General features: G+C 37.9%; 1 protein-coding gene across 8 annotated transcripts in view; it reads left to right on the forward strand.

Moving 5' to 3' along the window:
- CASK (peripheral plasma membrane protein CASK) overlaps positions 1-25,452 on the forward strand; it is a 599,783-nt gene that overhangs the window by 76,204 nt on the left and 498,127 nt on the right. For 5 of the 8 annotated variants that reach the window (XM_076526057.1, XM_076526055.1, XM_076526058.1 and 2 more), the window contains exons 6-8: positions 4,857-4,943; positions 21,023-21,198; positions 25,270-25,392. In XM_076526057.1, coding sequence (XP_076382172.1) covers positions 4,857-4,943; positions 21,023-21,198; positions 25,270-25,392 — 386 coding nt within the window. Of the gene's footprint in view, positions 1-2,275; positions 2,348-4,856; positions 4,944-21,022; positions 21,199-25,269; positions 25,393-25,452 lie in introns of all 8 variants that reach the window. The other 3 variants (XM_076526056.1, XM_076526059.1, XM_033478107.2) reach the window with 2 other exon arrangements.

Raw genomic sequence — 25,452 nt, forward strand, 5'->3', positions numbered from 1 at the left:
ATGGGCCATTTAACCTTCGAAGTTCGAAATTCATTTGGCAGGTCGCGTAGGACGGCAAATATTTTGTTTTCGTCCTCCGAGTTTGTTCGAACTTTTTTTGCCCCGTTCGAACGCATTCGAATATTCATGTCATTTCCGAGCAGAAAATTCGACCGGCTTTCTAGCAACATTAACGTTAAACGATCGAAGGGAAACGTGTGCAAAAAAATGATATTTTAGGCAAATTTGAACATTGAAATGATTTAATTTTATTTAAACGATATTTAGAGGCAGTTTTCTCTATTCGTTCGAGAGCGCGGAGGATTGATTGTCCGAACGAATCTACAACATTTGCAATGTCATTAACCGTCGGGGGTTCAAACGGCATGCACTAATTAATTCCAAGTTTAATCGATAGTGACCGGACCAATGTAGGGCATCATCAAGAATTACATAATGCTATCACGAACTTCATAACAGGAGGACTAGAATAGTTGTTGACCGACAGGATTATTTGCCGATCTACAATTCACGAGACGCTTCATTCTCTCGCCTGCCCTAATCGTCGCTCGATTGAAACTCTTATAGTAAATCGGATACGGTTCGCGATAAATTAGAGCAGCACTAATTGCCGGATACAAATTGAAACGCATATGTAAGTCCGAGTAAATGTGTTCCGTGAACATTTGTCTCGCCGAGCAAACTGAGTTCGCGTAATACTCGCAGACTGTACAGGGTGTTCGGAAAATCGTGGTACATCCGGCAAGGGGATGATCCTACGTGCAAAAATACGCCGAGAAAGAAGAACAGCATTTTTTCATTTAAGACTTCGTTCTCGAGAAAACTGAGTTGGAAGATGCGTTAAGTTCTCGTGGCTTGTAATATATAATAATAATAATAATAATAATAATAATAATAATATATAATTATAAATATATATATATATATTATATAATATAAATATATATAAATTCTAGTTGAGAAGTAGAATTGGCGTGTCATAACCAGACGCGTCAGCTGATCCTATTCAGTAGTATGTATTACTTTTTCAACCGAATTTTTTTCTCAAAAACGGAACCTTAATCGAAAAAAATATTATTCCTATTTTTCGACTTATTTTTGCACGCAGAATCATCCACCTGCAGGTCGTACCACGATTTTCCGAACACCCTGTATAAATGCCTGAGACATCGAAAACTCGTTGAATTCATTAAAGCGAATGAGAAGCGTATGAAAGGTGAATGAAAAATGTTCGTTTCGAGAATCGATTAGTCGACAAGGGAGCGGCCGGTGAAGATTAAATTATTATGACAGGATAACGAATTTTCAATCTGTTATTGCGAAAATGAAAATAGCGCGTAGGCACTGCACGCGAGACAACGGTAAACCTATCGAGTCTTACAATGAACGTGTTATTTTAGAACGATAAAGAGACCGCATTTGTTTAAACGTTTCCGACATTTTTATTGCGATACATGCTTCGATTAAGAAATTGATTCAAGTATTTTCGGTGAAAGAGTCTTCTTAATTTTAGCAACATTTAAAACAAGAAATGTGTAAAATGCGGTTTTTTTACTGACTTGGATAGGTTTAGTGTTAAAACAATCGAAAAGAGGATAAACTGCATGCTTTAACAACAATTTATCTGCAGATCAGAATTGGGTAAAAAGTTGTCTGATTTATGATCGACGATTATAAATCTTTAGTTATTATAAATTATTATTAATTACTATAAACTACCATAAAATATTAGAAAATGTTATAAATTATTATCAATTATTAACAATTATTACAAATTATTGTAAATTATTATCAATTGTTACAAATTATTACAAATTGTTATCAATTATTATCAATTATTACAAATTATTATAGATTATTACAAATTATTATAAATTATTATCAATTATTACAAATTATTATCAATTATTATAAATTATTATCAATTATTACAAATTATTATAAATTATTATAATTTCGTAGGAGCAACTAACGAGCTATAATCGTTAATCAATAATGAGATTACATTTTGCCCAACCCTGGCACCCCGATTTATGCGAGTCCAAATATTTTTCATTCCACGTCGACAAGAAATTTGCAAAATCTTTGACGCTAGTTCAGAAGCAATAATAATCGGATTAGAAGGAAATGCGAAGGTGAAAGGGTGGGGGAAGCGATCCTTTGAGCTAGACGTTCGACGAACGTCGGGGCACACCGCGATAATGTACGAGCACGCGCGAAAGGGTGGTCCATGAAAATTTTGATAACTTGAAATTTGGTTTCTGAATGAATACAGAATGTTACACGACCGAGTATCGGCAGTGTCTGAGCCCAAAGGGGCAGCTCTACTTGAAGGCCGACAGTGAGGGTAAGCCTGACCTAACCTTTAATCATCGCTTCCGCAGGAGCCTTGTATCATCATGCCATATGTATATCACACACGTACACACACAAACACGCCCGCAGACACACTCATACGTACCAACACCTATCTCGTTTCACACCGATTGTATTATGCTACATCTTAACCCGATCCGTGTGCCCCCCCTCTCACGTTACTGTACTATAGAAGCTGCCACTGCTTGCTTGCTTGCTTTACTCGCGTTCAGATTTCATCGGCGAGCCGCCGACAAACTCGTTTCCGAGGAGACGGTTTCCGTGGGATCACTTCGATGTTCCTTTATTTTTTCCTTTGTCGAACGTTCGACGCCGTTCGAGTTCGAAAGAATGATCCTCGACGGGATCGATCCTCGCTCGAACCACCCCTAAACGGTGTACACATCTCTCCGTTTATGTTCCACGATCTTTATTCTGTACCTAATTCACTGTACGAGTACCCAATTCACTGTACAAATATTTTATTCACTGTACGAGTATCTAATTCACTGTTTACAAGTAATTCAGTCAATGTACGACTGTATGAAATTCGTTGTACGAGTAGCTAATTAACAGAAAAGAAGTTGATTTTTGTGGGATCGCAAGGGAAGGAAATCTGTTTTGAAAATTGAGATCGTTGTTGTATAAGACGAGTCGTTTTAGATTTGTAGCAGACAAGCGTTCTCGAGCATGCTCAATTTTCAATTTCGGATCTTCTGACCTTTCTTTGTACTATACAAACTATATTGTTAAATTTAAAATGTTACAGTATACAATGTTACAGTGTACAATGCCACAATATACAATGTTATAGCGTACAATGTTAGTGTACAATGTTACAGTGTACAATATTACAGCGTACAATGCTACAGTGTACAATGTTAGTGTACAATGTTACAGCGTACAATGCTACAGTGTACAGTGCCGCAGTGTACAGTTCCACAGTGTACAGTTCCACAGTGTACAATGTTATAGAGTACAATGTTACAGTGTACAATGCTACAGTGTACAATATTACAGTGTACAATGTTACAGTGTACAGTGCCACATTGTACAATGTTACAGAGTACAATGTTACAGTGTACAATTTTACAATGCACAATGTTACAATGTAGAATTTTGCACTGTGCAATGTCACAATGTATATGTACAACGTTACAATGTAAAATATACATTGTTATAATGTAAAAATGTTACTATGTTACAATGTACAACAAATAAGCTTGACATTGTACAATGTACAATGGACAATATACAATAAATACCCTTAATATTGTACAATGTAGAATGTACAATAAATAAACTTGACATTGTACAATGTAGAATATACAATAAATAAGCTTGACATTGTACAATGTACAATACATAACCTTGACATTGTACAATATACAATAAATACCCTTAACATTGTACAATGTAGAATGTATAATAAATAAACTTGACATTGTACAATGTAGAATATACAATAAATAAGCTTGACATTGTACAATGTACAATACATAACCTTGACACTGTAGAATGTACAATAAATAACCTTGACATTGTACAACGTAAAATATACAATAAATATCCTTGACATTGGGCAATGTACAATAAATAACCTTGGCACTGTACAATGTACATCAAATAAACTTGATATTGTACAAGGTGCAATGTGCAATGTACAATGTTATAATGTACAATGTAAAATGTTACTATGTTACAATGTACAATGTTACAGTGTGCAATATTACAATGTGCAATCTTACAGTGCACAATGTTACAATGTACAATGTTACAGTGTAACGCATTTCAAGAAGCCAACTTATTCTATATTTCACCAATGAGTTAGAAGCATACAACAGAACCCGGATGGCCCGCTAGATAGCCTCCGATGAGTTCTTTAGCGGGATCAGGACGAAACGTTCCCTTTCTACTCCTTCACTCTTCCACAATGCCGTCAAACTTCAATACAGACCCGGTGTTAAATATAGGCGAAAAATCTGGGAGACAATCCGACACAGATACGTGTTCTCCAGTGTTTCCCCGAAAAATCTGAAAAGAAGAGCTTGTTAAAAATCGCGTTCTAAAATACTGTCTGAATCCATCAGATTCTGTCTCGCGAATATCGACTACCCGAAAATCGACGAGTTCGATGTTGAAACGTATTCCGGATGGCCGCCGGTAAATCCGCGAGACTTCCAGGTTGATGGTGCGCGACGATAGCGCGAAGAAATCTAGAGTGGAGTGAGAGCAGAGTCTCTCGACAAGTTCGATAAGTCGGAGCGATTCGGTGGCCCCCCGAAGCGATCGGAGTCCTCTGATCCGCGGTCAGCTCGATTCTCTCCGTTAATAAACGTGCACGAACACACACACAGGGGCTGTCTTTCTCTACGAATAACGGCGACGACGATAAGGCCTCTTATCGTTCAGAAGAAAAGAGACGGGGAACGCGGCCCGATCTATCACTATAGCGATAGGGTAACGCTCCTTCTCCTATTTTCTCTGTGTTCTTTCGATAGGACTGACGTCCGCGGGCTGCAATTTCCCTTTCGAGGACCTCACCGACGCCGAGGACTCGCTAGTGAGCGACACGGAAGACAATATCGGTACTCGTATTGCCTGCCACACTTGCATAGCAACGAAAACCGGGGGTAGAGACGAGAGAAAGCGACAGAGAAAGAGAGAGAGAGAGTGACGACCGAATCTATAGCAGATTTCTAGCTGTATATACAGGGTGATTCAGTAAAACTGTTACAAAGCAATATCTCCGTTATCGTTAGCGATGCTGAAAAATGCAAGAGGAACAGGTTGTACGGTTCGAAAGGGTACATGTTGCACTGAAAATAATTTCTTTTTAAAGGTCCTATTTTTCGAGATTTCAAGGACACCGCTTTTTTTTTAAAAATAGAATTACATATTTGTATCGTTAAATCATGATAGCTAAGATCAAGCCGAATCTAGTGACCTATGAAAAGACCGAATTGAAATTAATTTATTAATTAAAATTAATTTATTCGCACTCAAGGTCACGCGAAGGTCATCTCATTACAGGCCATTGGAGTTGTCTCGATCTCAGCTATCGTGATAGAACGCTAGAAATATGTAATCCCGTTTGAAAAAACATCGATGACTTTGAAATCTCGAGAAATATGACCTTCGAGAAAGAAACCATTTCCACCGCAATACGTGTTCCTTCGAACCACACAAGTTGTTCCTCTAGCATTTTTGGGTATCGTCAACCGTAACAAAGAGATACATAACAGTTGTACTGAATCACCCTGTACATCCGTGGTGACGGTTCTCGTTTCGGATTTTTACGCCGCAAATGAATCGCGGAAACAATCGGGAGAACAATCGCGGGAACTGCAGCGATATATCCGTGGAAAGCGGTGGTCGCGTCTTTCGATAGTGGGGGACCACGGCCGACGACATCTTATCGATACGTTATATCCGGCCGCTTTTGTAATCGCGCCGGGAATCGACTGCGATCGAATTGATACGCCGAAAAACGTCGTTCTACCCCCTGGTCGTTTGGTCATGTCAGCTTCAGAAGAACGCGTAGTGTCTGTGTAGACACTAAACTAGACCTACGTGCGGTAGTTTGTTCCTGTAAAATCGTTGTGCAGGCCCGCGTAGTCGACGCCTGCAGGATGTCCGGCGAACGTCACTCGTTCGCGGTCAGGCTCGTTCCGCGGTCGGCGGACATTTCTGTGAAATCCTATGATCGCTTTTAGAGGAGAAACTGGACGATATGTAGCGTCAGTTTCTACAGATCTATATCTCGATTCGGTCGCATCTCAGTGATCACCTTGTACATGTTTTAGACTGCAAATCTTGTTTTCGAACATCATGGATATCTTGAAGACATCCGTTTTACATTCATTTCAGGTCTGAACGTCTTACAACTTCTGAAATTTACGTCCTTGAGGCGTCTTAAAGATGTCTGTTTTTGAACATACGAGACATCTTAAAGACATCCATTTTACATTCATGCTAGGCCTGAACGTCTTACGATTTAAGTTGGACGTCTTAAAATTTCTGAAAATTATGTCCTTAAGACGTTTTAAAGATATTTGTTTTTGAACATCCGAGACGTCTCAAATACACCCATTTTACATTCATGCTAGGCCTGAACGTCTTACGATTTAAGTTGGACGTCTTAAAATTTCTGAAAATTATGTCCTTAAGACGTCTTAAAGATGTCTGTTTTTGAACATCCGAGACGTCTTAAAAACATCCATTTTACGTCCATGCCGGGCCTGAATATCTTACGACTTAAATTGGTCGTCTTAAAACTTCTGAAATTTACGTCCTTGAGGCGTCTTAAAGATGTCTGTTTTTGAACATCCGAGACGTCTTAAAGACATCCATTTTACGTCCATTTCAGGTCTGAACGTCTTACGACTTAAATTGAACGTCGTTTTAAGACTTCTGAAATTTATGTCCTTAAAAGTACGTCCCGGATGTTCAAATACAGCTGTGTTTAAGACGCCTTAAAGACAGACATATTTAATCCAAAAGACAGACACATTTAAGACGTCTTAAAGACGTAAAGTTCAGGTAAAATTCAAAAATAGAATGTCATAAAGCAGTTGCAAATGAAAAAGGCCAGAAGGTCTGCGAAAGAAAAAGTCGTAAAGGAAGTTTCTAAATGAAAAAGTTCGAAGCGAACAGAGTGAGAGATTGCAGTTTTACAGATATCGAAGATGGAGTATCATCTCCCAAGCCCTGCAGTGTCGAAATGCCATAAGGAACCTGCAGATGGGATACTGTGGAGTGCAGAGGATAAATCTACAGTGTCCATCTGTCAACGTTAACACGTGTTGCCTGCCTCGTGACTTCCTGACCCAGTCTCACAGTGAAACTCGCAACCCTACGTCCTCCTAACTAGGTCATTGACCAATGTGTCCCTCGCCGATTGAATCCTGGCTACTTTATCGGCAGGTTATGGTGTCTCTACGCTGCTGGCCTAAAGGAGATCCTCCCGATACCGTGGTCCTTTAAAACTTTGACCCAGTTTCAGGAAACTCTGCGTTGCCTTCGAAACTTTTTACTTCGACAGCAACGCTATTTTTATCTTTGTCAGACTATAATCGAGCAACGATGCCGACATTATTCGATAAACATTTAACTTAGAACAGCAACTAGAATAAAGCAATGAGAGAAATCGCTGCCAGTCGGAATCATTGAGACCCTTCGTGCTTTCACAGCGAAGTTCCTTCAAGACTGGACATTCTATTTTTAACACGTTGACTTTCGCGTTAACAATATCAAACTTCTCATGAAATTAAGTAATTAAATGATTTATAAAATTTATTTAACCAAATAGAAATTGAACAGTTACGGTGTTCTTCATCAATTACTTCTTCAACATTCTAACAGTCATGGGTTTAAAGGAAAACTTTGAAAGACCTCGTTAATTAATAATTAGTAGACCGTGGATTTTATGCATTCAAGACGAAAATGAATAGGTCGAATATAAGAAATTGTAATGGTATTTGAAGAATATTTAGGGACCTATTATAATTGTCAATTCTCGCTTAACTTACAGGTCTCACAATTAACCCAGACGATTTTCATTTTGCATACAAATCCGCAGTCTACTTATTATCAATTGATATTGTCAATATCTGATTTTATAGATTTGCTTCATTCTACTGTGAATAAAACAGCAAACAATAGAATGTTCGAATTAGTGAATCGATTTATTACAAATATCGGAAAATTTGTGATTCTCAAGAGCATCGCTTGACAAATCAACATTGAAAAATGCTGATAGAACGCGATGAAAAACGTCCGCCGACTAATTTCGTCGAGAATCAGTGGTGCCACGCTTCCAGCTAAACCGTGATGTTACCAATCCTCGTGACGAGACGAGAAGCGGTAAGTGGGAGAAAGCCGACTACCAGCGCCGACTGCGTTTCGTTTGGTCAGAGCGTAATGTCTCCCTAATTGACGCTCAGATCGTGCACAAAGCTAGACGACAATTTGGGAAGAGGAGATACGATTATTCGAGCCTTGCAGTTCGTTTTTATAGTTGTCGACGATTCGTACCTATAAAAATAAACCGCAAGGCTCGAATAATCGTATCTCGACTTCCCAAATTGTCCAGTTCCGTGTACAATCTGAGCGTCAGTTAGGGAGACATTACCGTTGATCCGAAAAGTCGAACTAGCCCGAAGTAGTCCGAACGTCGGCGACGTCACGGTTTAGCCAGCAGCCTGGCACCACTGCGGAGGAACCAGTCTCGCCGCAAATGACTGTACGATCTCCTCGACATCCTGCATATACACGTTGTGTCGTCGAGTTTATCGTTGAAGAATGAGACAGAGAGGCCCGATTTTTCTGTTTTTCTTTCTGGTTTGCCGTTCAATCCCCCCTCCACCCTCCGTTCGTCGAACTGTTCGTTTTTTGTAGCGTGCGAATGAGACAACGTCTGCTTCATCGCCCGTAGGAATCCAACGATTGAAGGGTTCATTACGGCCGCCGCATTTTTCCTACGCTGGGTGTACAGGACTGCGCATAAAACCTGTTACAGGTCAAAGGATTCGTATAATTTCCACGATCGCATCGGCGACCCGTTCAATTATCACGGCGAAGACGGTGCCCGCCCCTCGCGTTCGTTTATTTACGTGCCGGTAAATGTTCACAGAACGAGCCTGCATTTCTTTGACACTTTTACGGTAGTCGGGCCGTGGCCCCGTGAAACGTTCTTTTCATTGTGCAGTTTTCGAGAATGCTCGGAACCTCGAGCGTCTTTCTTTACAACGAATCCTGAACATTCGATGTTGTAGTTTATACGATTAGACCGCGGATCCTTGTGCAAAATAATCATTTTCTGCATCGATTGCAAGGCCAATTAGCCAAATACAATTTTCTTTCTTTCTTTAACACTTTGCAGTCGAGTGGTGACTCTATGGTGTCACCGAAAATTGTCGTATCGAAAGTTTCAAAATAATTTGGTGACATTAATATTGATAATATCGATAATATTGATAATATCGATAATATTGATAATATTGATAATATTGATAATATTGATAATATTGATAGTATTGATAATATTGATAGTATTGATAATATTGACAGTATTGATAATATTGACAGTATTGATAGTATTGATAATATTGACAGTATTAATAGTATTGATAATATTGATAGTATTGATAATATTGATAATATTGATAGTACTGATAGTACTGATAGTACTGATAATATTGATAGTACTGATAGTATTGATAGTATTGATAGTATTGATAGTATTGATAGTATTGATAGTATTGATAATATTGACAATATAGACAATATTGATAATATTGATAATATTGATAATATTGATAATATTGACAGTATTGATAGTATTGATAATATTGATAGTATTGATAATATTGACAGTATTGATAATATTGACAGTATTGATAATATTGACAGTATTGATAATATTGACAGTATTGATAATATTGATAATATTGATAGTATTGATAATATTGACAGTATTGATAATATTGACAGTATTGATAATATTGACAGTATTGATAATATTGACAGTATTGATAATATTGATAATATTGATAGTATTGATAATATTGATAGTACTGATAGTACTGATAGTACTGATAATATTGATAGTACTGATAATATTGATAGTACTGATAGTATTGATAGTATTGATAGTATTGATAATATTGATAATATTGATAATATTGATAATACTGTTAATACTGTTAATTTCTTTATTTTGTATTGCATACACTTGCACATCACTTGAAATAATAATAATAATACTTTTAATTGTACTTGCAATGGAAAGATGTTTCCGTCAATTAAATAAATTAAATTAAATTCACATTAAATAATATAACACGAAATTAATGCAATAGTTCTGGCTTCTTAAAAATCTTTTTACTGTTTCTCGCTCATCCACCTTTCCCACAAATGCATAAAATCTGCAGTCTATTCACGATGTTTCGAGATCAGCATTTATCGATTTTCATCATTTCAACATAATTAGTCTCTTTCCGGGTATTTGAATATCGAAACACGGGCTTGTAACAGGTAACATGATTCGTCCTGTACAATATTTCCTCGACGAATATTCGAAGCTTCTCACGACACCTTCGATTACCAATTCGAGACGACAGCTGCCGTTTTATAAAAAAATTCCCATTTGTTAGTTCGGATTGCATTTTACACCCTTTGCACGCGAACAACGATTCCGAGGCACCGATAAGATTTACGATGCCGCGATTTCAAACAATATTTACATCGTTAAATTTACTTCTGCCTAATAAACTGTTAAAAATTTATCTTAATAAGCGTTCAGCTCTGCGCGCGAAAAGGAGAATGAAAACCGAGAAAGAGCAAAGAAATCGACAAAGAAAAGAAATCTCCTCTGTTCGCGTAGAAATGTCCTTAGAGTCTCGGCGTATAAATGTCTTCGATTGCAAAGGGTCAAAGTGTGTGCCTCGAATACAGGAAACGCGCATACATATTTCCCGGCGTCTGTAGCGTGGTCGCGCGCCATCGCGAACAATTTGGTATTACTTGCCGCGGAACCTGCTGTACGTAACAAACCCTTCAAGGTGCCCGTATTTTTTTCTGAGTTTGCGTTTAAAACTTGCCCGAATGTTGGGCTTGTATTGTGTCGTCATTGTTCGTAGCGGTAGACTAGCCTGTCTTCTGTATGTCTGTGTCTCTGTGTCTCTTTGTGTTTGTCTGTCCGTTTATGATCTGCGTACGGTTATGTCATATACAAGTACACAAAGCAATATCAAACAGCCAAATTCTCGAGAAATACATCGCGCTCACACAGCCAATCAACATAGACTATATGGATACATATACATACAGACAAAAAAAAGCGGGACACGTCGCGACGGTTCGCACGCAAGAAATTCGTCGCAGGAAGAAAAGCGATCTTACGATGCGCGTTTCGATGAATGAGCCGTTTATTTGGAAAGTGGCATAAGTCACTTTGTTTTCAAGTCGATACATTTAAGGGTTCGCGTTTTAACACGTTTAAAAATATGGATGCCAACTTTCGAGAAGATTTACTTGTATTTGTTATCTCAGGATACTGATATTTTTCTCGGTATAAATAATTTCGTATAAACATTCAAAAATCACCACTTTTCATTACGGCAAAGTGACTTATGCCACCTTCAAAATAAACGGCTCGAATTCGGCAAGCCGGTTGTCGAAAAATCACTCCGCAAGTTTCGACGATTCGTACACGATGATTCCGAGAGTTAATTACGAGCGCTAAAAAAAGGTGCGCGTGTACGAACATAATCGAGTTCCTTAACAAAAAATTAAAATGAATCGGCGGCCCATGCTTTACACGGTCCCGCGCGGCTATTCGTTATTCAGCACTACGTTCGGTAAATAATGCTTGACGAAAACAACCGGCGAACGAATAATCTCGCGTGTTAATTAAAAGCTCCGAGGTATCGGTGAAATAGTAAAATTGATAACACGATTAGAATCGTTCCGCATCGACGCGGCGACCACGTTTTTTTTCAAATTCGACGAGGCCATTCGTTCGAGAGAACACCGTTCCAGCGAGTCAGAGATGATCGCAAATCCAAATTAGCGCAACGTTTTCGTTAGGAATTTAAGATTGTCCGACCACGGTGAGTACTTTCTAGTTGACGTGAGATCGATTATAATCTGGGCCACGAAAATCCATGGAGAATAATGTCGCTGCACAATATGAACACACGACTCACCCGAAGCAACACTGTTTTGCAATCTGTGTTACTACATTGCATGCACACACGTTTTACACCTTGCACTGTGATTTCGTTTCTCGACGATTCGACCGATCGTACTTTACTATGATCTCCTTAATTGTTATCTTGGGAATCTTCCAACCGATACTTTCAATTCCTGTCGCACAGTATCGTAACAATTGTTCTACTTTATTTCGAATGGTTCGCATATAGAGCTTGACATATATGTACATGTTTTTTCTTTCTTTTCAAGCGTTTTGTTCTTTTCTATGCTACATGTTTCATTTCGGATGCGTATGGAGTACGCAATTTTGTCGATTTTCCAGAGAACGCCGAGTGAAAAACGGCGCCAGACATTCGAACGGGTCTTCCTTCGTTTGTCTTTTTTTCATTAAAAACAATGGTACGATAATTATTTCGGAATACATATAGTCCTCAATACTGATTACCAATTACGGTAAATTCTCCCTAGAAGGCTCGGAGCTCGGGATTGAAAACGGTAATCGTGGCGGATACTCGGACACGATTCTTCGAGCGTCGCGGCTCGTTTTTATAGTTGTCGAAACCTCTCGTGAGAAGGAGAGGAAGACATTAAGACAAATTCGCAATAATGCTGGAATAAAACCGATGTCTGAACTGTACTATTTCTAATTTTTTATACGTGATATTTATCTCAATATATTGTGGTCAGGTTCTTCCAATTAAAATGAGACCAAACATTTTAGACCATATTTATTCCTTATACAGTTGCTTACGAAATTGATCGTACACCTTTTAAAATGCAATCATTTTTTTTTAAATTGAGCTAAATAACTTGAATTTTGTTTAGATGATAGAGGGACTAGACTACTAGACGACGACTAAAATGCCTTTTTTAAATTTTGCTATTACTTAGGATGCCAAAAAGAAATTAAAAAATCTCGCTTTTTATCTTTTTTATCTGAGACTATAACAAAAGTTTAAAAACTGTCTTTCGTAGATTTCGGTAAGTTATATGCTTGCTGAAAATTTGATCGAAATCGGTTAACCCAGAGTCGAGCTAGAGGCGTTGAAAGTTTTAAAAAACTGCAAATCCCTTCCAGATTTCGCGATTTTTGCCATCTTTAATTTGTTGTAACTCATATTAACGTCAACTGATTTCGAAAGAATTTTCAGCATCTATGCAAGTTACCGAGACCTACGAGAGGCATTTTTTAAATTTCCATTATACAGTCTCAGATAAAAAAGTTAAAAGAATGAGATTCTTTTATCTTTTTTTTTTGTCATTCCAAGTAATAGAAAAATTTTAAAAAAGCATTTTGGTCATTGTCTGGTAGACTAGTTGCGCTATCATCTAAAACAGATTCAAGTCATTCAGTCCAGTTCTAAAAAAGTTATTGCGTTTTAAAGGGTATACGCACAATTTTGTGAGTAACTGTACGTAGCAAGTAACTTATTTTATTTCATTACACAAATTGTAATTATAGTGAAACAAGCATTAGAAAAACATTAAAGGCAACGCCAAAGAATGTATGTACGTCGTTGAAAAGAAATTTCGGGCCTATGTTTGAAAATTCAGAGGCCACATAACACGATTCGAAGGCAATTCGGAGACCACATGCTACGATTCGAAGACGATTCAAAGGCCACATGCCACGATTCGAAGGCAATTCGGAGGCCACATGCCACGATTCGTCGGAGAACTTGATCATCAATAGTCGTTGCGATGGTCACGTACCTTGTAGTTCCGTGGCTCTTTTTTTACTTGACTGACACCCGAACAGACCATTTTACGTTGTCTTCCGTGAATTCGATTAAAAGCAGCTGCGTCGCGTGCCGCATCATATGCTTGACCGACTCCGTCGACCCTTAGCATCGACGTAGCAAAAAATCACATAGGCGTAGGACTAGCACAGGGAAATTCACAGCAACCTGAAATTCGGCATTCTAGGAAGTATTTACTGTACCTTAAATTTATGTTGTTAATGCTGAAAACTTTTTCATATAGAGGGTGTTCAAAAATAAAACATTTAATATTTATATGGTATATAGGATACGTTGTACTGAGTAAAAAAGCTTTAGTAAACACAGGTCAAAAAGTCAACCGTTTCTGAGATATAAACATTTTTGTTTGCTAGTGTCATGATTGCCTTACTTATGGGGATATTTAAAAAGCCTAGCGTATTCCTCGCCGATAAATGACTTAGAAGAATTACGTAACCGAATCCACCACCGAATTCAACAGAAGTATGGAATTTTCGAGAGAGTTCGCGACTCTGTAACAAGAAGACGCAAAGCGTGTGTAGAAACGGAAGGTGGACACGTGGAAAATCTTTTGTAAACATCGAAAATTCGGTAGTAAGTCGATCATGATGCTAGCCAACAAAAATGTTTATATCTCAGAAACGGTTGACCTTTCGACCTATGTTTACTAAAGCTTTTTTACTCGGTACAATGTACCCTATATACCATATAAATATTGAATGGTTTTTTTTTAACACCCTGTATATACTACTGTATATACGCCTTTAGTTTCCGAGATATTCACACAAATACATTTCAAATCTAACATACAATATTTCCTGCATACAACATAAATGTTACTAGTCTGTATTGTCCTACAGTCCACATTACACAGTTTTAGCACAGTTTACATACGGAGGGGATGGAGAGGGCCGACCCGACCATACGAACAACCATAAAAAGTGCAAAACACTGAAAGCGTAGACGGGCTGGCCTAACGGTCTAACCAACTCTGTATGTAAACAATGCTAAAACTGTGTGTATTGTAGATTCTAGGACACTACAGATTAATAACATTCGTGTTGGAAGCAGGAAATATTATGTACAATAATCAATTATGTAATCTAAATGAAGGAATATATTTTAACAAAAATATTAATACGAATATAAAATTATAAAATATTAATACGAATGAAAAATATTGTATATTAAATTTGAAACATATTTTCGTGAATATCTCGGAAACAAAAGGTCGGTAACATATATAGGGTGTCCCAGGTTTTAATGTTCAAACTTTGTCAGTATATTCTATGGCACAAAGTACGAAAAAAATGTTATCTAAACATAGGTCATACAGAGCTTTATTAAGAAGTTATAACAAAAATTCAGAATAGGAATAGTAATCAACTTGCTGTTACTGCGAGCATTGGCTTGAATAGATCAGCACATGCCGTATGTTTATGTAAGCTGTGTTTATTAATATATTCCGAAATGTATTAATAACCGTTGTTGACAATACATGATTGACATCGATCGAAGATTTTTTTTTATTTTTTATTATATTATATATTATTATTAGTATTATTATTAGTATTATAATATATTATATATTATTTATTATATATATATATTATATTGTATTATAACTTCTTAATAAAGCTCTATATGACCTATGTTTACATAACATTTTTTCCCTACTTTGTGCCATAGAATATACTGACCAAGTTTGAACATTAAAACCTGGGACACCCGGTATAGGAAAAAATTGTTCAGGACAATGAGCTTGACAACGTATTTCGAGGTCATTGAAAATCAGTGTCGAGGACCGTATTCCGAATATAATTGCCAGAACAATATCGATTGTTCTCTCGGAACCGTAACCGAGCAAAAATGAAAAAAAAACAAACAAAACAACACGGCGCATTGGACGCGTCATCGCACGCAGCAACGACGGCGCGTAAACAATTTGCCGTGTCGGTAACTTCTTCTCGGCGTAAACTACAATCGAATAAACTGTTCGCAACCGGCGTAAACGTGTCTCGTGTTTCTCTCCGAGCGAATATCTGTACGCGTTCCGCGCGGAGCAATTAATCAGAAACGGCGCCTGGCGATTAACATTTTCGCGTGGACGATAACGGTGGAACATGGTCAAGATAGAAGTTCCGTGATTGCTTGAAAAGAATCTGTGGTTAGAAGGATAAACGAGGCTAGAGTAACAATTCCAAAACATTTCAGTTAACGTATTCGTTGGATCGTACCATACGAGCCGTTTATTTTGAAAGTGGCATAAGTCGCTTTGTTTTTAAGTCGATACATTTTTAAGGGTTTGCGTTTTAACACGTTTAAAAATATGGATGCTAACTTTCGAGAAGATTTACTTGTATTTGTTATCTCAGGATACTGATATTTTTCTCGGTATAAATAATTTCGTATAAACATTAAAAAATCACCACTTTTCACATTACGGTAAAGTGACTTATGCCACTTTCAAAATAAACGGCTCATATAGCATCTACGTATTTATCCGGAGAAGTATCGTGAAAACAAATTTTATAGACTCATCGTAATTATGCAATTTGAAACAGTATTAATCGAAGCATTAGAAGCGATCAGATCTTCAAGCAACAATATCTCGGAATTGAAAACATGCGAGTCACGATGTTCTTCCTTTCAGCGACAGAAATGAGCCTCTTAGTTGACAAGTTGATTTTAGGTAATGTCACAGTCATCATATTTGTCATGTAAAACTCGTTTTTTACGTTAGCATAATTTCATAATTTTAATTAATATTTTTAATTGACATTTCACAATTTTAATTGGCAAATTAAATAACTACCCTTAATACTATTTCTATAACTACCTCATTTTTTATTATTTTGAGCTACTATGTCAGAAAATGTTACAATCGCCATATTTACCGTATAAAACTCGCTATAATTTCACATCAACGTAAAAGATAAATATTCACAATTTTTATCGATAAATAAAATAATTACCCTTAATACTCACTATTTCTACAATTATCTCATTTTTTATTATTTTGAGCTACTATCTCAGAAAATGTTACAATCGCCATATTTACCGTATAAAACTCATTATAATTTTACATCAACATAAAAGATAAATATTCACAATTTTTATCGATAAATAAAATAACTACCCTTAATATTCACTATTTCTACAATTATCTCATTTTTTATTATTTTGAGCTACTATCTCAGAAAATGTTACAATCGCCATATTTACCGTATAAAGCTCACTATAATTTTACATCAACGTAAAAGATAAATATTCACAATTTTTATCGATAAATAAAACAACTACCCTTAATACTCACTATTTCTACAATTATCTCACATTTCATAATCTCGGACTTACGCCACTGTTTCATAAAACGTTACAGTCCCCATATTTACCGTATAAATCTCACCATAATTTCACGTCAACATAAAAGAAAATACACACAATTTTAATTGTCAAATAAAACCACTACCCACAATAATCACTGCTTCTACAATTATCTCATTTTTAAATGCAGGCAATACGTACCAAGCACTTCGACAAAAAATAACTAGCTAACTAATTAATTTTGGACATAGGCCACTTGTCAACCGAGAGGCTGAAACAACAGTGTACACTTTTCTAGGAGGGCCGTTTCACAGCGAAAGATTAAAGCTTATCGAAACATTTTAAAATGCATTCAGGCTTAGACCGTACGATAACATAAGTTCACGCGGGATTTGCATAGTTATCGGATCCGAAATAGACTTGGGACAAGCCCCGGTTAAGCTGTCGCCCGTGATCCCGTGTAACTATTTGCCGCACAGCCGAAGAGGAGTTCGTAAATTTCCACGTAAAACTCCAGGACATTACGGCCGGGAAAACGCTCGTGAGAAATGAGCGGGGTTGCATCATAACGCGATAAAAACGCGTCGCCAGAAGAGAATTGGCTATCTTAATTACGCGGGCAAGAAAAATGACGCGCGCGCGACGATTCGTTCAAAACGCAATCAACGTTTTATCCGTGATCTTCTGCTCGCCGATGGAATAATTAGGGTGTTCCGTTTCTGGCTAGTCACTCCGCGCGCGTTTCCACCATTAATATTCTATGCCCGGCCGTTTCGTGTACAAAGAACGCGACAAAGATGTTATCGACGTTCACTGTGAAAACGTTCCCCGCGCACCCGGCCACATACTTACATGCCGTTTCTGCTTTCTAGCATCGACAAACGCATCCACCCTTCTTACTTTCTTTTTTCTTTCGTCAGTGTTTATCTACGTGTATCTCCGTAAATTCTTGTGCAGCTTCGTTCTCTGCGAACTGTTTAGCCGACCCTTCACGCGTATCCGATCTGTTGTATGCACAGGATGATCCACCTCTGAACGTCTCCGCCTAAACATCTCCGCTGCAATAGCGATATCGTAGAAAATACGATATTGTGTACAATTTGACCGGTATCAATTTGAGCAGCACAATGAAGCACCTTCGACGTAATTTTTCAACATCATTTCTCCCCCCACAGGGTTTTCAAGGTCGTCAATGTTGATATTTTTGTTGTATATTATTGCATTCGTCTCAGAGCGTTGGAATATCGACTGGTAATCGTTTCACGTTTCGTTTTCATGTTTGAAGGTCGCTCCAAGGTCAAGCTATTTGTGCATGTCCGAATCTATTTTTAATGTTAGCCACGCGATAGGATAAAAAAGATACACACGTGTCCATAAATTAGTATGGATGATCTTGAAAATTCCGGGGGGAACGGGGTGACCTTGAAAGGAACTACTTCCTGCATCGTACTCGTCTGTTGATACCAGTCAGATTACATTTTATACAATTTTTTGTAACGTCGCTATCGGAGGAGATATTCAGGTGGAAATGTTCAGGTCACCTGGACCACCCTGTATATATTTATAGATTCGATTAGCGCGCAATAATTCACGAAACACGTAAATATATATATATATATGCTCGTACTATGTTCTAGATGCGCTAATGAGTTCTCTTTTCACTGAATGTATCATTCCGTTTCGCATTTATACATACCATAACATTCGATTGTTGGCATCACACACACTCAGCTCCGTGCAGTCGATCTGCTGTACGTGAAAAAAAACAGGCAAAGCTTGTCTATAAGGTGTCTCGGTAGCGCGGGACCGAAGAAGCGGATATTCTTTACGCTGATGCAAATAGAAGCGTCTTTTACCCATTTTATAAATCAACGCTCTGTTTTGGAGATAATTGAGGTGCCATTTTGACAAAAATTAATTAAGTAATTGCCAGTTCGTTTTTACTACAAAATGGAAGACGCGGTACAATAATCTAGATCCTACAATCTAGGCTCATTTTTTGGGATTCTCTCTGCTGCGAAAGCTGTGTTTAGGAACATTTGTTTTTTAAAATATCTAGAGACTTACCAACTGTTAGAATCTTTTCCTTGGAATCTGTTCTGCGGAAGTCCTAGTTGCAGCCATTATACTTTGTTTTTTTTAATAACACGAGAACTACGAAAATAGTTCAAATAACTGTTCTAATAGTTCTAATAACTTTTTTATTTTTTCTTTTACAAAGCTCGACACTATAAAAATATTTTGTCAGAAATTTTTATATGAACTTCTTCGTTCAATATTGTAATTATAATAACAATATTTTATTTATAATATTTATTATAATACAGTTACAATAATTATATTCTATTTATAATATACATTATAATACAATTCTAATAAAAACGTATACTGAAAGTCGTAGGAAGTTCAAATAAATTCGATCTTGTCATTGTTATAAAACGATATACAGGGTTCCCCGGAAAGAATCATCCGATTTCAAAAATTTATATTTTAAAAAATTACACACAGAAAATTATAATTCAAACACGAATATAACGGGAAAATGTGTGAGTTTTTGTTTACAAGTGTTCAATATGACTTCCTTTTGTTACACGTATGATATCATTGCGATATGAAAGTTCTTGCCAAACACGGTGTAATGTATCTCTGGTAATTGTTTGTACAGCATCGCAAATGCGTTTTTTCAGTTCATTTACACTTGTAGGTAAAGGTGATACAAAGACAAGATCCTTCACAAATCCCCAAAGGAAGAGTCGCATGGGGTTAGGTCGGGTAATCTCGGAGGCCAACTGTGTAGAACCACATTATCGGATGAACTGCGACCAATCCAACGGTTTGGTACATGAGAAAAAAATAATAAAAAGTAAAACTCGCACATTTTCCCGTTATATTCGTGTTTGAATTATAATTTTCTGTGTGTAATTGTTTAAAATATAAATTTTTGAAATCGGATGATTCTTTCCGGGGAAACCTGTACATTAGTCGCATTCAGGGCTCGGTAGTTCTACTATTAAAAAATCAGAAAATAGTATCTTCCATTAGAGTGCCTTTTCTTGCACTCGTTTAAATAAAGCAGAGAACTTTGCGCCTTTAGTTTTAAATAGCAGAGATAATATATCGTTGCTATACAGGAATTCAAACATCTGATGATTCCAATTTATTGAAGAAACCGTAGCATAGAAGATGGTAAAGGACATTCAGTGATGCCAGGCTGCCGGCTAGACCGCGACGTCACCGACGTTCGGATTATCTCGGGCTAGTTCGGCTTTTCGGATCTACTCTCGCGCCTCCGACGATAGAGGCTTCGCTTACGGCACGCGTCTGCTCCGGTCAAACGTAACGCAGTGCCGCGACGCCGCCGCTAGTCGACGCTAGTTGCCGGCGTTTCTCCCACTCGCCGCTCCTTGCTTCGTCACCCGATCCGAGCGTGGCGGTGACGTCACGGCTTAGCCGGCAGCCTGGCAACCACCGAACAACGGAGCTTGCAATTTGCGTCCGCGTGAAAGATATGGATGCTTCCGCCGGGGTCCCGCGTTTCTGGGAGATCCTGTAGAGAAGTTCGGTGCTCGCGATTCGCCGGGCAAAGAGCTTCCAATTAGCCGATAAATAGGAGAATTCGCCGAGACGCGGTGCTCGCGGTTCTTGTGTGTTCCCGGTCACTGATACCCGGCGCGGGTAACAGTTTCCCGAGCTCTTCTCTCCCCGCGCCGCCCGGCCGCTATTGCGAACTCGAGCGCGAACTGACAAACACCCACCGAAGTTTCTTCGAATTGTAACGATCGACTGCGGGCTCACGAAGCAATCACTGGCGCCTCGCTTCAAGTCTGCTCCCGGCACGGCGGAGATTATTTCGCGGCCACCTGATCATGTTCTTGGTCGTCCAGGTCGTGTTGGATGCCCGCACTTCATGGCGCCGGAAGTGATCCAGCGCAAACAGTACGGGAAACCCGGTGACGTCTGGTCGGCCGGTGTCCTGCTTCATGTATTACTAACTGGCACGCTACCGTTCGTCGGCTCGCAGCACAGACTGAGGGAGGCGATCTGCGCGGGACGAGTACAGGTAGGAACACTGCTTTTATTCGGCCGGCGCACAGTGGTATAAAAGCTCGAAATCATGGTCAAAATAAGAAATAGTGACGGATTTATTTGAAAATTTGTATGTAAGGGTTTTCATGGTCGCTGATTACGAATCTGAATTTAAAAATTCCAAAAACAGAATGACGGATCAAGTATGGCGGATGGGTTGTTGAAAAAATGATTTGATTGATTTGATTTGATTTGATTTTAACAAAAATTGGTGAACATATATCTTCGGAAATCCTGATTACGAATATGAATTTAGAAATTCTAAAAACAAAATGGCGGATCAAATATAGCGAATGGGTTGTTGAAAAAATGATTTGATTTTAACAAAAATTGGTGAACGTATATCTTCGGAAATCCTGATTACGAATATGAATTAAAAAATTCCAAAAACAAAATGGCAGATCAAGTATGGCGGATGGATTGTTGAGAAAATGATTTGATTTTAACAAAAATTGATGAACATATATCTTCGGAAATCCTGATTACGAATTTGAATTAAAAAATTCCAAAAACAAAATGGCGGATCAAGTATGGCGGATGGATTGTTGGAAAAATGATTTGATTTCAACAAAAATTGGTGAACATATATCTTCGGAAATCCTGATTACGAATCTGAATTAAAAAATTCCAAAAATAAAATGGCGGATCAAATATGGCGTATGGGTTTTTGAAAAATTGGGAAACGAGGTAGGTTTCGTGGCTATGCGGGAAGGTCGATCGGCTACGAAGCCGAAGGTCCTGTATACAGTTCCCTTGTTTTTTGCTTATAATATTCTATTATTGAATTATTGCCACTATTTAAGTTTTCTTTAATAATAAGGAACACTTCTTTCCTAGTTAGACAGTATCGACTGTCACGAGATCCTAACAATAGAAAACCAAAAATTGAAACATTTCCTTCAATCTAACAAATTTCATCTTTTTTCAAAATAATTTTCGACATTGCCTAATAAATTGTTTTTTTTCTAACATCTTAAAACAATGTAAGCAATTTGGCACGATTTTTAGAAAGTTATTCTGTCTTAGATACCCTCACGAGACGGTTTCCCGTACATTGACTCACAAGAATGGTTGTAACTGAAAAAAGTGCAACGCGATGCAGCCAATTTTTTAAGTGCAGCTAGATGAAGCTATAAACTATGGCTTCTGTAAATTTGAAAGCAGGCCCTCGTAGGCTGCAAAAGTTTCGACTGTAATGCATTCCATTTGCTTTTATAATTTGAATCTACAATTTATCGATTTACCAATGTAATAGTTAACAATTCGTGAGATGTTAGCGGTACAAAATATTGTACTTGCTACCAGGAACAATATCCATTTTACACAATTGGAAAAAAAACACTTCCACAAAAACATACACGCTTTAAACAATTCACTTCGTACTGTCGCTCTCGATCACGAGTAATGACTGCCCGAAAAACTCGAAATTCGAAGTGTAATTGCCATTCAGGTATAAAAGTATGGGACATTTCGTTTTTCCCAACACACGGACGCATCATTAAACCAACCAATCCGTAAGACAAAAACTCCCCAACGACAACTTCGATTTTTTGGATTTTGACCATGATCTCGAGCTTTTATACCACTGTGCGGCGCGACGAACGTTTGTCGACCCGTAAGATTCAAAGATCACGGAACATTGCACGCGCAGCACACAACGGTCCGCGAATTCGCTTTCCAGGACGGAAATATTATTTTAAGGCTGTTGAAACAATTTCTACAGAACTCGGCAGGATGCGATTTGACATTTAACCAATTTGCATCATATGGAAATATGAAAAAAAGGCCCACATCACCGAAAAATGTTTATTTTATATTTAAGTGTAAAACTGTGTAAAAGTAAAAAAAAATCATTTTTCAGCATTATTTGTTAGAAATTTTGTTCAGTGTGGTAATATTTGAAGTGTGGGATGCATATAGGCACTTCACAATCACTATCACTATCATCGCTATCGGAACTTATTTCTCTAATTCGTCTTCTTTTTCTTCTTTCTTCTATTTTGTCTGCACTACAATCAGAAAAACTGCTTTCAGATTCCAGAATTCCATCCATTTCTATTTTTAAGGTTACGAATAAGTTTAGCGACTAACAAATTTCAGTATGTGCACAGCACCGGCGATAGTGATTGCAGAGATAAGAAAGAGAAGAAAATAACAAATCATCACTGCATCCAAGCAGTGTAACAGTTACCAGTATCGGTGCTTGTCTCTGTGATCTTATACTGTTAGGGAGTGTGTTATTTTATTAACCCTTAGCACTCCGAAACATTCTGGACGTTGGCTACCAGCTACTCAGCGCCACTTTTCGGCAGAAACGGGCATTTACAGACCCTCGTATTATTTAGTATGGTTTTGGAACTAACTAACATATCATAATGATATTGGGCTTATATGAATTTGGCTGAAATCGAGAAATTTGCAAAAAAAATCAATATTTTATTTTTTATAATTTTGTTATTGTTTGTTTTATAATTTTGTTTTGTCGTTGTAATCACTATCTATGCGAACTCTTTCTTTCGTCGCCTTGTTGCTTGGACGATATCACTATCACTGCTATCGAAACGATAGACTAACTGTAGAAGAAAACCTTCTACATATCTGTAATAACATTTCTGTGTAACATTTCTAACATATCTGTATAAACGTCTATTTGGAGCTCATCTTCGCTACTACTTGTGTCATGAGACTCATTCGTGTTTGAACGTTTTGCCATTGTTCTAATAAAAAATATGAATAAATACATAGATTGAAAATTTCTAATTGTTATTACCAACTCACAAGATGATATTTACCAAAAAAACTTTTACCAAACAATTTATTTATCAAGAGAAGAATCACTTTTCCGATTTTTTCACTCGTTAGATCCATCTATACCGCTCGACGCTTTAAACCAGACTGAGTTCAGCTTTGAAAATCTTTTCCTCCAGATTTTATGATTATAAATCTTACTATACAGTGCGTGCTATGTTCGCGTACCGATCTTTCTTCTACAATCTTGTCTTATCGCTCTTTTCAAGTGGCGTCTTTGAAGTGCTCGGACCGTCGTGAGCACGCCTCTCACGTTCTCGTCAAAACCCGCTGACATTTCTTGTATATATCTTAGTAATTTTACTATATTTTGATTTGATTTCTTGTACCATTTCAAGAGAAAACTTCGGGGAAACATGCATGTCTCAAAAAAGTTGCGCTGAAATAACTCAATTCCCCCTAATAACTAATAAGCTTTAATGTCCCACGAGAGGGGACATCCGAGTGATATGCTAGAATTACGATGTCCCACGAGAGGGGACAGCGGAGTGCAAAGGGTTAATTAAATATTTGGATTCAATACCGAACGCAGCCGCGTATACATATATACGCTTCGATGATAGTGACCAGGAAAATTGAGCGTATATATACGCTTATGATGCGAATCGGTTAAAATCTCAGAAAATGTCGCTCGAAAATTTGACGATATTCGGAAAACGTGTTTTCCCGATTCCGTGAATTTTCTGTTAACTCGAGCATGCCTTGTTACCGGACTGCGGAATTGATGCATTTATAACGAAAAATGAAACGAACAAATACAGAACAGAATTTACAAATACTGTCGCATTATTTCCAACACAATGCAATAACAAATGAATGAAAGAAATATAAATGCAGATAATTCACATTTCCGCATAAAACTCCGCAGCCTGCTTGTTACAAAAATACGATTGGAACTCGTTTGCAAGACGTTTTTATTCGAAGGCAACGCAACGCAACCGTGCTCGTCGCTGTAAAGATTCTCCGTAGCAAAAAGCTTCGAACAATTAGATGCGCCGGATCTTCGCAAATATTTGAAATACATCCAGCTTCCGGCTGGAAAAAGTAGCCGAATGTCCTGTTGAAAAGAACGTTGACGTATTTATTCGGGCACGTTTGTTGACCGCGCAAACAGGGGGTCCAATTTAATTAAACCGGAGTTCCGTTGCGGAGCGAGCCCGCGCGACGAACGTCTCCAGTTCATCCTTCTTATTTGTTCTTTCTTTGATCGGTAAGAAGAAATTCCTGAAATTTCCAGATGAAGGCGGCGGCGTGGGACTGCATTAGCGATCCCGCGAAGGACCTCATACAAAGAATGCTTACGACGGACGTAAATCACAGGATTACCATTCAGGAAGTTCTCAACCACAAATGGCTTAGAGTAAGTCACCTTCTACGGAATGCCCGGCGCGACTGCGGATAAAACCTATTTTAACCTATA

This window comes from Megalopta genalis, chromosome 13 (assembly GCF_051020955.1).
Source record: "Megalopta genalis isolate 19385.01 chromosome 13, iyMegGena1_principal, whole genome shotgun sequence".
Taxonomy (NCBI): Eukaryota; Metazoa; Arthropoda; class Insecta; order Hymenoptera; family Halictidae; genus Megalopta; species Megalopta genalis.